A 16,703-nucleotide genomic window follows, 5' to 3' on the forward strand; every position below is an offset into this window, starting at 1 on the left:
GCTTCTTTTTATTTTTTATTTTTTTTAGATCATAGAGTATGGGTAACTTATAAGAGTGGTGCTAGTGTCGATAAAAAAAATAACTGTCAACGTCGTCTAGTTTTTGGTGTTACTTTGCTTTTTTACAGTGTGATAATAGTGTTTGATCTCCGTTCCTGGTCAGAAAACGATTAAAAGTCTTTGAAAAATGTCAAGTGTTGACAAAAGCTAGATGGTGTTGATTTCCTTTGTCGATACTAGGGCCAACTCACTCTTATATGTTACTCATATTGTTCGGTTTATGTTACAATGGGTGCATTATCTTATAATCTCGTCACCTGAGTCCAATTTTGGACCCTGTGTTTGGTAGATCTAGTGAGATTGAACGCTGAGTCCCGTTTTACCAATTAGACAGCAGCTTCACTGCTCCACCAGAGGACGCTTTTGCTTCTGTCTCTTGGAAATTGTCTGTAGCTTGTAGATACCGTGACGTTCCATAGTAGGCTACGCTGATGTGGTCAATAGACAGGCAAGCCTTTGTATCTTTATTAAAGGTGTCATATATGCCTGAATTAGAGAAATTTTGAGCAGATCTGGGTTTGTTTCTTTTTTACTTATTCAGAAATTGCGGTTTATTTATTGTATTAAGAACAGACAAAGTTTTTGATTCCTTGAAAATATGGCTACAAATTATACCCAATTTTGTTTTTGCATCTAAAAGAATTTAACAACTAAATCGATTATAGCAATGAAAATTATTTATTTTTGGCAATCTGTTTTATCAAAACGCGCATATAATGAAACCTAGATCTGCAACCTGATTTTTTTCAGTGTTTAAAATAAAACACCTGGTGATAGTTTGTGTTTTTTGATGTTTTTTATGCTTAAAAAATGTTATACCTTGAAGCTAGAGCTTTCATAAAATATAAGGTCAATCTACTTTCTTTGCATAAATTGGCTTCAAAAATAGACAATGAAGTTAATGTTAAACACAGATGATGAACCTAATCAGCCCAAAGCATTTTGATAAGTCTATATACGAATGCTTCATAATAGCTTTTGCAGATAGATAAATCCTAGTGCCTTGTTTTCAACTTTAAAATAAGCCTAATTCAGATATTAGGAAGAATTTGTCCTGGGTGAAAACCACTAAGATAAATAATACAAAATAAACCATTTCAGTAAAAGATAGATGCCGTGCTTAAGAAAAAGGCCCGGTTAATTTTTGGAGTAGTAGGAGTTTAATTTTGAAGTACAAGCGTAGACTTCTTTCCAGTTCATTACAGGTGTCCCCGACTGGGAAAGGGGCATTCAAGGGAAAGAGAGGTCTTTATAAGGGCGTGGCTTTACATGCTTTAGAACGAAATGGCGCAAGTCCAAATTTCCATAAAAGGATGGATTTTCAATAAAATAAGAGAATAAAAAGCATTTATTATTTATGGCTGAGTTGCATGGTTTTGGCCTTTATTTTGCACAATTTTATTCAGTTTTCGTTGAGCTAGAAATAGTTATTGTGTTTTTATCTGTTCTCGATTTTTGTTGGGCATCCCCATCTTCTATCAATGTAAAATGTACCTGGAAATACGTTGAGAAGCTCAGCAAAGTCTCAATTCAAACTATTTTTCTCAAGAGCAAGACGCCCCTTTTTTTCTTTCTTTTTTAAGCTCTATATGTTCCCATTCTGTGTTGATCTCAGATCTTTTATAACAATTAAATAAATTTGAAAAAAAATGCGTAAAAAAAAAAGCTGACAGTTTAAATGGACGCTTTAATCTAAAGACGTTCTGGTCGTTCTAAAGACGTTCTAAAGACTGCTACTATCATTTACGGCTTTAGTCTGAGTTCGTTTTAAGTTCTAGTGTCACTTCTTACTTTTCGGGGAAATACTTTTTCCCAAAACTATATTGCCCTAAAAGTTATAAAATGAAATAAAAAATCCAAAAAACAAGTGAACGTTGGATTTCTAAAGCTATGTACTTTGGTAGTGAGTGTCTAATGATGCCGTCTAAGAGTCATCTTTAGAAGTCATTATGGTAATCTTGTTATCATAATAAGATTATGGTAATGGTAACCTTAGGTGCCTTAATGGTAACCTTAACCTTAATGGTAAAAAGGTAGTCTTAGGTGCCCTAAGATTTATCTTCTTATTAATTCTCTGTTGTTCATAAGTTGGGACTTTTTTCTTTGGAATAACATTGACTGTCCCCTTGGAGATTTTGATGAAAATCTGAAGAACGTTACCAATTGAACGAGTTTCAAATAATTGTTAATATTTGTTTCAGCCCATCCTGATACCAACTATAGAGATTTTCGAAGCGAACAATTTGAACTATCCTCTTCTGGTTTTAGTCGAGAAAAAAGGAGGCTTAACGGTAAGTTACAATTATTGTTACCACCAAATATAACCTGAGTTAATTTCCAAATCTGCTAAACCACACGGAAGAGGTTTTAAGCACAATGAAAGGGGTTTAGAAACTTTCTAAAAAGAAAAAAATCCTTGATTTTGCGTGTGGAATCTAACCCAAAATTAATCTCTTTGAATAAGCTGCCTTTCCGTTCATAAAGAAATGACGTAAAAACATTGGTCCGGAAAATATAATGTATGAAACTTATCTTTTACCAAAAATTAGAGCATAAGGTGATCCATCTATTCCTTAACTAAGACGAAAATGTACCTTCAAAATTAAAGTGCCGAAACGGGATGAAATATCTGAAAAACTTTGATTTTTACTTAGTAAGTCGATTCTACAGGATGTTTTAATACTATCTGATTGGCTGTTTGTTATGTTTTTGTCACCGATCTATTCAAAGCCTCCCTTTTTACACCCTCCCAGGAAGTTCCAATTTCCTTTAAATCTTTCTTTATGACATCCTCCCACCCCAGACGAGGACGACCAGCTATCTTTTCAGCCTTAGGCGGTTGGCCGAAAAGGATAATCTTCGGCAATATTTCAATCTTCATCCGCAGAACGTGCCCTAGCCATCTCAAACTTTCTTTCATTATAGCCCTAAAAAGCGAGATTGAACCCCATTTTTTGTACAGCCTACTGTTTAAAATGCGGTCAGTCAGCTGGGTACCCAGAACAATCCGCAGGCAATTTCTCTCGAAAACATCTAGTAAATCTTCATATGCTTTTCGGACCGCCCATGCTTCGAAGCCATATTTAACCACCGTCATCACTGTATCTTCTAATATTCTAGTCTTGGTTTTCAGACTTATCTTCCTTTTCTTCCAAACTTTTTTTTAACTGCGAAAAAATGCCCTGAGCCTTGGCTATTCTGTTTTCAACATCTTCACTGCTCCCACAGTCTATACTAATAATACTACCAAGCTAAGTGAAGCTGCCCACCTGATGAATGTTTTCATTGCCCAATATAACCTTTTCACATTCACTTATTCTTAGTGAATTTTAGTGACTTTGTCTTCTAGCACCTTGAACTCCCAAAACCTCTAAAAATTCCTTCATTTTTCTCACACTTTCATCTAGGATGCTTAAATCATCAGCATAATCTAAGTCCAGGACAGTTTTTTCTCCCAATTTGATTCTGTGCTTTCCCATTTCCTTTCCTGACTTAATACAAAACCAGCTGCTAACGTCATTTCCTACCTTAACCGCAGCAGTTTTATTCTTGTACATATCACTAATCACTTTAATGTATTTGTCTGTTATACCATATAAGGGTAAGACTTTTGCTAAAGCTCTTCTATCAACAGAATCGAACGCCTCTTCATAATCTATAAGACTGAGGACCAAAAGTGTTTGACAACTAAGGCACTTCTCAATTATTAACCTATGAGTGAAAATTTTGTTGATACATCCTCTATCTTTTCTAAAACCGCACTATTCTTCTCTTAAAACTTTTTTTTACAGCATCTCTCAGTCTAAAAAGTATCATATTACTAAGTAATTTGCTACCTACAGAGACCAGGTTGATGCATCGATAATTACGACATTCATTCTTATCACCTTTCTTATACAATGGTTTAATTAAGGTTTTCCTAAAATCGTTAGGTTCTTCCCCTTTTTCAAAAACTATATTCATAATCTTCAGCAACTTATTTCTAACCTCAGAGCCACTATATTTAAGAGCCTCATTAACCACACTATAAGCACCTGGAGCCTTATTATTTTCTAATCCTTTCAGGACTGTCGCCAATTCTTCCTATATATCTATCTTCTATATATATAAAAATAAGTTGTCTGTGGATCTGTGGATGGATCAGGTGACGTCACCTGAAAAAACTGGATCAGGTGACGTCAAAACAGAAAAAACTAAAAAAAAGGCAAAAACTACAAAAAAAACTAAAAACTAATAAAAAAAATAAAAAAGCTAAAAAACTAAAAAAACTAAAAAAAGGCAAAAACTACAAAAAAAACTAAAAACTAATAAAAAAGCTAAAAAACTAAAAAAACTAAAAAAAGGCAAAAACTACAAAAAAAACTAAAAACTAATAAAAAAAATAAAAAAGCTAAAAAACTAAAAAAACTAAAAAAACTAAAAAAACTAAAAAAAGGTAAAAAACTAAAAAAAACTAAAAACTAAAAAAAACTAAAAAAAAAGGAAAAAACTGAAAAATAAGCTAAAATAAAGGTAAAAACCAATAAAAAACTAAAAAAAAAACTGAAAAAACTAAAAAAAGGCAAAAACTACAAAAAAAAACTAAAAACTAATAAAAAAAGTACAAAAGCTAAAAAACTAAAAAAAACTAAAAAAACTAAAAAAAGGTAAAAAACTAAAAAAATAAAAAATAAAAAAAAACTAAAAAAAAGGGAAAAAACTGAAAAATAAGCTAACATAAAGGTAAAAACCAATAAAAAACTAAAAAGAAAAAAAGGAAAAAACTAAAAAAAATTTTCATCTAAAAAACTAAAAAAAACTAAAAAAGGTAAAAACTAAAAGAACTAAAAAAGAAAAAAATAAATGACGACACTCAAAGAGAAAGCGACCAGGACAAAAGGAATGTTCGATTAGCAAACAACAAAGCACCGGGACACAGGGAGTATAAATGACGACCAGGACATAAGTAAAGAAAAAAATTAACAAAACTAAAAAGAAGGTAAAAACTACAAAAAAACTAAAAAGAAAAAAAAAACTAAAAACTAATAAAAAAACTAAAAAATCTAAAAATCTCAATAAACTAAAAAAGAAAAAAAAAGGAAAAAAATAAAGGAGAAAAACAAAACTAAAAAACGAATGTATATACAGACCGGTACACCGGGATACAAATGACGACCGGGACACAGGGAATATAAATGACGACCGGGACACAGGGACACAACTACAACGGAGACACCGGGGGAAACAGGGGGATATAAATGACGACCGGGACAAAAAAACTAAAAAGAAAAAAAAACTAAAAACTAATAAAAAAAACTAAAAAATCTAAAAATCTAAATAAGCTAAAAAAGAAAAAAAAAGGAAAAAAATAAAGGAGAAAAACAAAACTAAAAAACGAATGTATATACAGACCGGGACACCGGGATACAAATGACGACCGGGACACAGGGAATATAAATGACGACCGGGACACAGGGACACAACTACAACGGGGACACCGGGGGAAACAGGGGGATATAAATGACGACCGGGACACCGGGACAGGGAATGGTCGATTAGCAATCACCATCAACAAAGCTCAAGGGCAATCATTAGAATCATGAGGTATAGATCTGAATACAGATTGTTTTCCCATGGACCATTATATGTTGCATGTTCAAGAGTCGGTAAACCTGACAATCTATTTATATGCAAAGACAATGGGACAGCATAGAATGTTGTATATTCGCAAGTTTTACGTAGTTAAAACCATATATATATATATATATATATATATATATATATATATATATATATATATATATATATATATATATATATATATATATATATATATATATATATATATATATATATATATATATATATATATATATATATATATATATATATATATATATATATATATATATATATATATATATCTATCTATATTCACAGGTGGGACATAGGGACACAACTACAATGGCGCGTAACTATTATGGCGCGTAACGACTTACGCGCGCGGGGGGGCTTGGGGGGGGCGCGAAGCGCCCCCACCAACTAGGTGTTGGGGTGGCGCGAAGCGCCACCCCAACAGCTAGTATATATATATATATATATATATATATAGATATATATATATATATATATATATATAGATATATATATATATATATATATATATATATATATATATATATATATATATATATATATATATATATATATATATATATATATATATGTACTAGCTGTTGGGGTGGCGCTTCGCGCCCCCCCCCCAAGCCCCCCCGCGCGCGTAAGTCGTTACGCGCCATTGTAGTTGTGTCCCTATGTCCCACCTGTGAATATAGATAGATATATATATATATATATATATATATATATATATATATATATATATATATATATATATATATATATATATATATATATATATATATATATATATATATATATATATATATATATATATATATATATATATATATATATTATATATATATATATATATATATGGTTTTAACTACGTAAAACTTGCGAATATACAACATTCTTTGCTGTCCCATTGTCTTTGCATATAAATAGATTGTCAGGTTTACCGACTCTTGAACATGCAACATATAATGGTCCATGGGAAAACAATCTGTATTCAGATCTATACCTCATGATTCTAATGATTGCCCTTGAGCTTTGTTGATGGTGATTGCTAATCGACCATTCCCTGTCCCGGTGTCCCGGTCGTCATTTATATCCCCCTGTTTCCCCCGGTGTCCCCGTTGTAGTTGTGTCCCTGTGTCCCGGTCGTCATTTATATTCCCTGTGTCCCGGTCGTCATTTGTATCCCGGTGTCCCGGTCTGTATATACATTCGTTTTTTAGTTTTGTTTTTCTCCTTTATTTTTTTCCTTTTTTTTTCTTTTTTAGCTTATTTAGATTTTTAGATTTTTTAGTTTTTTTATTAGTTTTTAGTTTTTTTTTCTTTTTAGTTTTTTTGTCCCGGTCGTCATTTATATCCCCCTGTTTCCCCCGGTGTCCCCGTTGTAGTTGTGTCCCTGTGTCCCGGTCGTCATTTATATTCCCTGTGTCCCGGTCGTCATTTGTATCCCGGTGTACCGGTCTGTATATACATTCGTTTTTTAGTTTTGTTTTTCTCCTTTATTTTTTTCCTTTTTTTTCTTTTTTAGTTTATTTAGATTTTTAGATTTTTTTAGTTTTTTTATTAGTTTTTAGTTTTTTTTTCTTTTTAGTTTTTTTGTAGTTTTTACCTTCTTTTTAGTTTTGTTAGTTTTTTTTTTACTTATGTCCTGGTCGTCATTTATACTCCCTGTGTCCCGGTGCTTTGTTGATTGCTAATCGAACATTCCTTTTGTCCTGGTCGCTTTCTCTTTGAGTGTCGTCATTTATTTTTTTCTTTTTTAGTTCTTTTAGTTTTTACCTTTTTTAGTTTTTTTTAGTTTTTTAGATGAAAATTTTTTTTAGTTTTTTCCTTTTTTTCTTTTTAGTTTTTTATTGGTTTTTACCTTTATTTTAGCTTATTTTTCAGTTTTTTCCTTTTTTTAGTTTTTTTTTATTTTTTTTTTTTTTTAGTTTTTTACCTTTTTTTAGTTTTTTTAGTTTTTTTAGTTTTTTTAGTTTTTTAGCTTTTTTACTTTTTTTTATTAGTTTTTAGTTTTTTTGTAGTTTTTGCCTTTTTTTAGTTTTTTCAGTTTTTTTTTTAGTTTTTTATTGGTTTTTACCTTTATAAAAAAACTAAAAAATCTAAAAATCTAAATAAGCTAAAAAAGAAAAAAAAAGGAAAAAAATAAAGGAGAAAAACAAAACTAAAAAACGAATGTATATACAGACCGGGACACCGGGATACAAATGACGACCGGGACACAGGGAATATAAATGACGACCGGGACACAGGGACACAACTACAACGGGGACACCGGGGGAAACAGGGGGATGTAAATGACGACCGGGACACCGGGACAGGGAATGGTCGATTAGCAATCACCATCAACAAAGCTCAAGGGCAATCATTAGAATCATGAGGTATAGATCTGAATACAGATTGTTTTCCCATGGACCATTATATGTTGCATGTTCAAGAGTCGGTAAACCTGACAATCTATTTATATGCAAAGACAATGGGACAGCAAAGAATGTTGTATATTCGCAAGTTTTACGTAGTTAAAACCATATATATATATATATATATATATATATATATATATATATATATATATATATATATATATATATATATATATATATATATATATCTATATTCACAGGTGGGACATAGGGACACAACTACAATGGCGCGTAACTATTATGGCGCGTAACGACTTACGCGCGCGGGGGGGCTTGGGGGGGCGCGAAGCGCCCCCACCAACTAGGTGTTGGGGTGGCGCGAAGCGCCACCCCAACAGCTAGTATATATATATATATATATATATATACTAGTATAGTATATATATATATAGTATATATATATATATAGTATATATATATATATATATATATATATAGTATATATATATATAGTATATATATATATATACTAGTAGCTAGTATATATATATATATATATATATATATATATATATATATATACTAGCTGTTGGGGTGGCGCTTCGCGCCACCCCAACACCTAGTTGGAGGGGGCGCTTCGCGCCCCCCCCAAGCCCCCCCGCGCGCGTAAGTCGTTACGCGCCATATTAGTTACGCGCCATTGTAGTTGTGTCCCTATGTCCCACCTGTGAATATAGATAGATATATATATATATATATATATATATATATATATATATATATATATATATATATATATATATATATATATATATATGTTTTTAACTACGTAAAACTTGCGAATATACAACATTCTTTGCTGTCCCATTGTCTGTGCATATAAATAGATTGTCAGGTTTACCGACTCTTGAACATGCAACATATAATGGTCAATGGGAAAACAATCCGTATTCAGATCTATACCTCATGATTCTAATGATTGCCCTTGAGCTTTGTTGATGGTGATTGCTAATCGACCATTCCCTGAGTCGCTATCGTCATTTATATATCCCCCTGTGCACCCCGGCGTCCTCTTTGTAGTTATGTCCCTGTGTCCCGGTCGTCATTTATATTCCCTGTGTTCCGGTCGTCATTTGTGTCCCGGTGTCCCAGTCTCTGATTTCTCTTATGTCCCGGTGTCCCGGTCGTCATTTATATCCCCCTGTGCCCCCCGGCGTCCCCGTTGTAGTTGTGTCATTTATATTCCCTGTGTCCCGGTCGTCATCCCGGTATACATTCGTTTTTGAATTGGTATATGATGAAATAAATTTTTAATTTTTTCCCTTTTTTTCCTTTTAGTTTTTTTTTATTGGTTTTGACCTTTTTTTAGGTTTTTTAGTTTTTTTCTTTTTTCTTTTTAGTTTTTTTTTGAAGTTTTTATCTTTTTAGTTTTTTTATTTTTATTTATATTTTTTTAGTTTTCTTTTTCTCCTTTATTTTTCAGTTTTTTTCCTTTTTTTAGTTTTTTTTTTCTTTTTAGTTCTTTTAGTTTTTACCTTTTTTAGTTTTTTTTAGTTTTTTAGATGAAAATTTTTTTAGTTTTATTCCTTTTTTTCTTTTCAGTTTTTTATTGGTTTTTACCTTTTTTTTAGCTTTTTTAGTTTTTTTTCGTTTTTTCTTTTTACTTTTTTTTTTAGTTTTTATCTTTTTTATTTTTTTTTATTTTTATTCTTAATTTTTTTTATTAGTTTTTATTTTTGTTTTTAGTTTTTGCCTTTTTTAGTTTTTTCAGTTTTTTTTTTAGTTTTTAGATTTTTACCTTTTTTAGCCTAACCAGGATTTGAACCTGGGACCTTCATTCTCCGTTCTGACACCCTCTCTCACCGAGTGACTACTCCAGCATGTTCATTTTGGTGTTTTAAATGGTATATTATTAACCAAATTAATGTGTTTTACAATATACTAAGCATCGTCATAACAAAAATGACGACAACTAATTTCATGACGTCAGTAAACACAGAAATTAAGTTCTGAAATTAAGTCATGATATTAGTTGCCGTCATTTTTGCTTTGACGGTGACGTCATTCAAGTTATATAAGACATATGTTCACGTAGAAATCTATTAATGTTTGAGTTTACAATGACTGATGAAGATGCTCAAAGAGTCTATGCCAAAAAACTTGCTGCTGATAGAGAAAGTCAGAAAAGAAAGCGTGCCGAGGAACTATCAGCAGCAAGTTTTTTGGCATAGACTCTTTGAGCATCTTCATCAGTCATTGTAAACTTAAACATTAATAGATTTCTACGTGAACATATGTCTTATATAACTTGAATGACGTCACCGTCAAAGCAAAAATGACGACAACTAATTTCATGACGTCAGCCGACACAGAAACATGACGTCACCTGACAACTAATTTCATGACGTCAGCCGACACAACATGACGTCATGACGTCAGCCAACCCACACAAGCGTCGATGGGGAAGTCCTGTTGTTGTTTTTCTGTATTTTAGATAAGTGCCTGTTTTCATGTTTTGTTTTCATATGAGACCGAGTGGTCTTTCACTTGTCTACCCTCTTGTACAGGGTTGTACGCAGGGGGGGGGGGTGACTGCTTAAGAAACCCCAAATTTTCTGAATTCCATGCTAGCATTAGACGGTTTTGTTAATTCTACTTGCTATTCACTGTTATAGGTGATATACTATTGTTTTTTTGTGTGGGTTCCTCTAAAATTATCCCTTGATGTGTCCCTTCTCGTAGGGGTACATTGTGACTAATTATTCATCTAAAACTATGGGAAACCATTAAGACACGGTCACTGAATTGGTCTCTGAAAGAAAAGGCTTGAAAAACTACGGGCTGAATCACGCATCTAAGTATCTAGGACGTAAATAGGTATCTCTAAAACTACGTATCTAGGAATAAATACCTTTAAACAAACACAACTGTATATATATATATTGAAAGTTAAATTAATTCCCTCAAATGCTGGGACTTGTGTTTGTTTTCTTTAGTTCTTCCAGCAATTTCACTCCTATAAAGGCAAGAAGTTCCACGTTTATTGACTAAAACCCATCACAAAGACAGACTTGCGCTTGGGTTCCTATACGTACAAAAATAAAGGGAAAAGCTCTGCGAAAGAGCTCTTAAGTTCATCAAATAAGTTCAAACAAGTTCAAATGAAGTTCAAAAATGTCACCACTTTTGAGTTATTGCAACCAAAGTGAGTGTCGGAAAGAATTATGTCTTAGTATTTATGTAATACTAAAGTATTAGTAATGCTACTAATAATAATATTACTATAATATTATATAATGCAAATCATATAATTTTTATAATACAATTAATAATATTATACTATTATAATACAATTAATGATATTATGTAAAACTACTAGTAATACTAGTATAATTAAAATTAATAGTATGAACTGGCTCAATTATTGACAAAATAAAACAGTATAAACGCCATCTGACGTTTGAAGACACTTAAAAAAATTTTCATTTTAATAATAAGAATAATTGATTTAATTAGTTTAAGTGGTAATTTAAGGTAGTAATAAGTTTGTGATCTCACTTTCTGACAAAAAATGATTACATAGCTTGAAAAAATACCAAGTTTTACTAAGCGCTAAATAGCGTTGATATTTTTTTTTTGTCGATATAGCGTCAGTCCACACTCTTATAAACTATTGTACTCTTTAGCACGAGCCTTTGAATTCATTCTTGATGTTTTTTTTTTAGAAGAGGAGAGGGAGCGAAGGAGGGATACAATACAACAGGAAACAGTTGGGTTCCCAGTTGGCTCTCCTTCCAAACATAAAAAGAAGCGTAGGCCAAGGTCGCCCTCAACTGTTGAGAATGCTGAAGGTAGCGCCGGTCAATTGGCGAGTCCATGGGGAAAACTTGGGTCTGAAGAAAGAGGGATTGATGAAAGAACTCGGTCCGCTTCCAATGATGGGTATAAGTCACGTCGTAAAGCGAAGAATGAGAATAGATACAAATCACGCACATCTAAAAAGGATTTGGGAGCTGAAAGCAAGCAATCAAGACGCAAATGGGTGGAGCCTGAAAGTGTTAGTGTATTGACAGTAGCCCGTCATCTAAGCACAGTTGACGATCATCTTGGCTCTCTCGCGCCCAAAATTACTTCAATTTTTTCGAGGGTTGTTGCCTTAGAGGGTGAAAGTGTGGGAAGTTCAAATAAACTCTTAGACGATAATTCAGTTAGGATTGCACTCGACATGGCCAAAGAAAAATGTATTGCCCTCTTGGACATCGACAGCTTGGAAAAAAAGTCCAAAAAGCGAATGGAGAAAGCTATTCAACTTGTCGAAGCATTAAATTTTAAATTCCCTGTGAAATCCTCAATGCCATCTATCCCATTGTTTAACCACACAATTGACAATCATTATTTTTCCCAGATCGTTGCTGACATTATAGTTTCATCTGGTCGACCAAGCCTATCTGATAACGAATTACAAAGTATAATCGTTAGACTTTTACCGACTGCCAGCAAAATATGCAGCTTGTCGAGTGACCAACTTGAAGTAGTGTCAACCACTAATGCACTACCCGTAATGACCACAAATGCCAGTGTTGTTTCAAGTACCTCGCAAGAACTACCTGATACCCCAGAGAACTGTTGCTCCCCGGAATCTTTGTTTGATGAATTGAGTGTGAATCGCCTCTCTCCAACTTTGTCTCCCGTATCAGCTACGTCAAAAGCTCCAGCTACTGACTTCTACTGGCTCCTGCCAGAACTGGAGCCGCAATTTCCACAGCCAGAGCTTTTGGTTGAATTTGAATCTACCTTTGGCTCTCAAGTTCTACCCTGTGAATCTAGTCCTCAAGATCTGTGTCCTTCCATTCCTGATAACTATCGCTACTTCAACCAGGGAAAATCAGGCTCTGAGGATCTTACGTATTCAAGTTAAAGGCGCTCGAAACACTCCACTTAACGGATCGAATAGACGCAGTGTTTTTCAGCAAAAATAGCTGTATTTCGTTATAACTGGACCATTTTACGTCGTCTTATAGTCTTGTTTTCTTGGTAAATGCTTGTTTTAAGTGTTTTTAATGCTCATGTATTCAATCCCTCCCCCCGAAATTGTTTCATGCAGGCAAATTTTTATGTGTTTTTGAAATTGTTTTTGTAAAGTTCCGTCCCCCACCCGAGCCAAAATCCTGGCTACGGTTTTGTTTGATGCACAGATATTGTTTTTAGGTATTTCTGTGTCTATTATTTTTTTTGGGGGGGGGTCTGCCAGCTGTATTTTTACTAGGGGTTGTGGGCAGATTTGCTTGAGATAGTACTTTTATAATTTTGAGAAAAATTATCGCTTTTAATTTTCATAGTGGGGTAATTTGTGCTTTTTACAAACAAAATCGCAGTCTCTAGTTACCTAAGAACAATGGTAAGAAAGAGAGAAAAGAAATGTTGTCGCAAAAAGAAAATTTTGCCATGAATTTTTTCTGATGTATTGGTTTATATCTGGGACAATTCAACAAGAGAAGAAGAGGAAAACTATAAAAAAAGATTAATAGTAGAAATAATAAAAGATAATAACAAATTATTCAAACTGATGACTCAAATATTCGACTTAAGAATTTGAATTTTTTTTTTTAATGACAAGTCTGTGAAAATATCTTTTGTAAAAGGTAGAAGCTCGTTAAATCTCGCTTGAAATTCTTTCAAAAATTTGAATTTTTTGCTACGACATTGTTGTTTCTTTTTTGAAAGAAGTCATCTTGCCTTGTACGACCGTATCGTCGACCAAATGCTACTTCTGCTTATCAGGGATTGAACAGTTTGTCGTTCTCTTCACTTGTTGTTGTTTTGTTTTTGTTTCATTTATCGCGATTCAAGTTTGTCTCTGTTATTTAACTGTTAGTAGTTACAAAAAAACCGTTCATTATTTGGCTCATTGATATATAAGGCTATATTAGACATAAGAGACTCATCTCAATTGGATTACAGTATTTATTGAAGCCATCTGTTGTGTCACTTTAACGACAGGTTTAGTTATACCGGTAGCTTTAAGTAATTGTGGCATGTATGGTTTTGAACGAATAAGGTTGTGTTACTCCTTGATTCTTCTCCTTCTTCTCTGAAAATCTATTTTGAGGAATTGGAGCTTTGCATAATAAGGCATTAATGAAGTTATGTACTGTAACCACTTAAGTTGTTTTAATGAGGTTTTTGCTAGGTTAACTTAAGTTAGTGAGATTAGATGGATTAGATGGCTCATCTTATTCAGTGGCTCAATTATGTGGCTCATTTTATTCCGGAGCAAGGTCAATGGTCTCTTGATTTTGAGTAGTGGTATTTCAAAAGGCGTTGTGTTCCAAAAAACGAATTGTTTGTAAGATTATAAAAATTAAAGAACGTCTTAAGGGTTGTCTCAACGGTTATAAAAGAACATAGTTTTTCCAACGGATTTCTATGTTACTATTCAAGATATAATAATAGTGTTATAGTAACAAAATTGAAATCCCAAATATTCATGTGAGTAAGAAAAGAATATAACTCGTTTATAGAAAAAAAATTAATCTGTATAACATGAGAACCAAATACCGGAATAAACTTATTCAGTTTGAGAGGGTTGGTAGTGAATCTACGTTTTAAGCAGCTTTTACACTACTTGCTTAATCTTCTATGCAAAGTGGTTGTTACATTTTGTTAAGCATCAACTTTCATAGTTAAAACATTCCTTTCACACAAGGCTACCAAAAAACTCAAAATACCATCATCATTTTCGTCTAAAATCATCACAATCAACTCATGGAAACTTTTCAAAAATGGAAAATGTGGGAGTGGAGATGGGGATTCAAGCTCTGATGGAGCGTGAAAAGCTTTCGGGGAAAATTTTGTTGGTTTATGTTCAAGATTCATTTGCTGCCCATCCATGGACTCCATTTAGGGAATCCCTCAAATTCAATGTTGACTGTTTCATTACATAGCATGGCGTAAAATTCGTACCGTAAAATTTTACGGAGAGTTCGAGTCTAATTGGAGCTGTCTTTGGTGAGACTTGGCTCAAGTGGTTGTGGTGTCCTCTAGATATTACATATTTACATAGAATTCAGATTCAGTATATATATAAATATATATATATATATATATATATATATATATATATATATATATATATATATATATATATATATATGTGTGTGTGTGTGTGTGTGTGTGTGTATGTATATTTATCAAATTTCAAATAATAAACACATTAATAAATCTCATCCAGCAATGTGAACTCAAAATAAATATATTTCTCTTGTTTGAATAATTAATAATTTTTCTATTATGTTAAAAGCAATTTGTTTTACATCTTGAACAATTTTTTGTTCGTTTTCATATTAACGCGGGGCCCTTTAAAATGCGGGGTCCGATTGGGGCCAATTGCCTTTTATCCGGCCCTGTCCATGGTAGGGGGTGAAATTTGTTCCGTAAGTTCATAAAGCTATGTAAAGGTCTAATATTTACTATAGTGGTAGGTTCGACGGCGTTGTGGGAAAGACCACTACAATAAATGCCACAACATTTTTTCTTTACCACTGCCATCTATAGCATGAATGAAACTAAGAAACATTCTAATTGAGACATTTACTTTGTCAATGAAGATAGTATAGTGAAGCTATGGAAACTTCACCGATCCAAGTTATCAGCTCTAGCAGATACCGTTGTGTTAGTTTGATGTGTTAGTTTTTGATCAAAAGTAAGAAACATTCTAATTGAGATATGTACCTCCTCAAGGAGGATAGTATAGTGAAGTCGTGGAAATTTCACTGGTGTATGTTATCGCAAATACGGTTGTGCTAAGAAAAAATACATTTGTAAGTTCAGTTTTAACACAGTTGATAGCAAATACGGTTGTGTTAAGAAAAATTATATTTGGAAGTTTTAATACAGTTTTCTTTTGTAAAACGATTTTCAGTGTATATAGTAAGCATAGGAAAAATAGGGTAAAGGTTCATGGCTTCTTTAGGGGGCATTTCACGTTTTCTTGAGCTACCTTGCTGTTGTGTCTTGCTCATATAGCTCTCTACTTATTTTATATGCATTTCAATGTCATCATTTCATTTTCTCATGTGCTCGTATAGCTCATATAGTATGTGCTCATATAGCTCTCTACTTATAGAATATGCATTTCAATGTCATCACTTCATTTTCTTAATTACAATCGGACTGTTTTATTATAGAAACGAGGGTACATCTTTTCACAATATTTTAATAAAGGCATTTGATAAATAAGGGCATTTTTAGGAAATAAATTTATGGTAAATGAACATGAAAGACTTTGATATAGGCCCGGAAAGCTTTTGATCTTTCGATCTGAAAATTTATTTTGGCATAATAGAATCAAAATTCCAAGAATTTTCAAAGAATGTCGCCATTTAATGAGCTCTATTTCTTCTTTTAATCCACTACATTAATTTTCAAAATAAGATTATAATAAAAAATGACGGTAACTAGGTATGTTTTAGTGATGCATCCATATCGGTGACAGTTATCTAAGGAGATGATGTTAAAAATGTTACTCGTGGACCAGGCGGCCCTTAAAATACTTCCGATGCGATCTGTAACTGGAATTATTAACCCGTGGGTTTAATGAGGGGTTGTGCATCTTGAAGTGCCATTTATTACGTTATGTATGGTACTCTTCCACCATGGGTG

At 32.9% G+C, this 16,703-nt stretch overlaps 1 protein-coding gene across 8 annotated transcripts in view; it reads left to right on the top strand.

Annotated features, from left to right (window-relative positions):
- The window catches only part of LOC136027113 (uncharacterized), an 84,200-nt gene extending 68,247 nt beyond the window's left edge, over positions 1–15,953 (top strand). For all 8 annotated transcript variants that reach the window (XM_065704059.1, XM_065704060.1, XM_065704063.1 and 5 more), the window contains 2 exons: positions 2,262–2,351; positions 11,768–15,953. In XM_065704059.1, coding sequence (XP_065560131.1) covers positions 2,262–2,351; positions 11,768–12,960 — 1,283 coding nt within the window. In that variant the 3' untranslated portion in view covers positions 12,961–15,953. The remainder of the gene's footprint in view (positions 1–2,261; positions 2,352–11,767) is intronic.
- The last annotated feature ends 750 nt before the right edge of the window (positions 15,954–16,703 follow it).

The sequence above is a fragment of the Artemia franciscana genome, chromosome 5 (genome assembly GCF_032884065.1).
Source record: "Artemia franciscana chromosome 5, ASM3288406v1, whole genome shotgun sequence".
Classification (NCBI taxonomy): Eukaryota; Metazoa; Arthropoda; class Branchiopoda; order Anostraca; family Artemiidae; genus Artemia; species Artemia franciscana.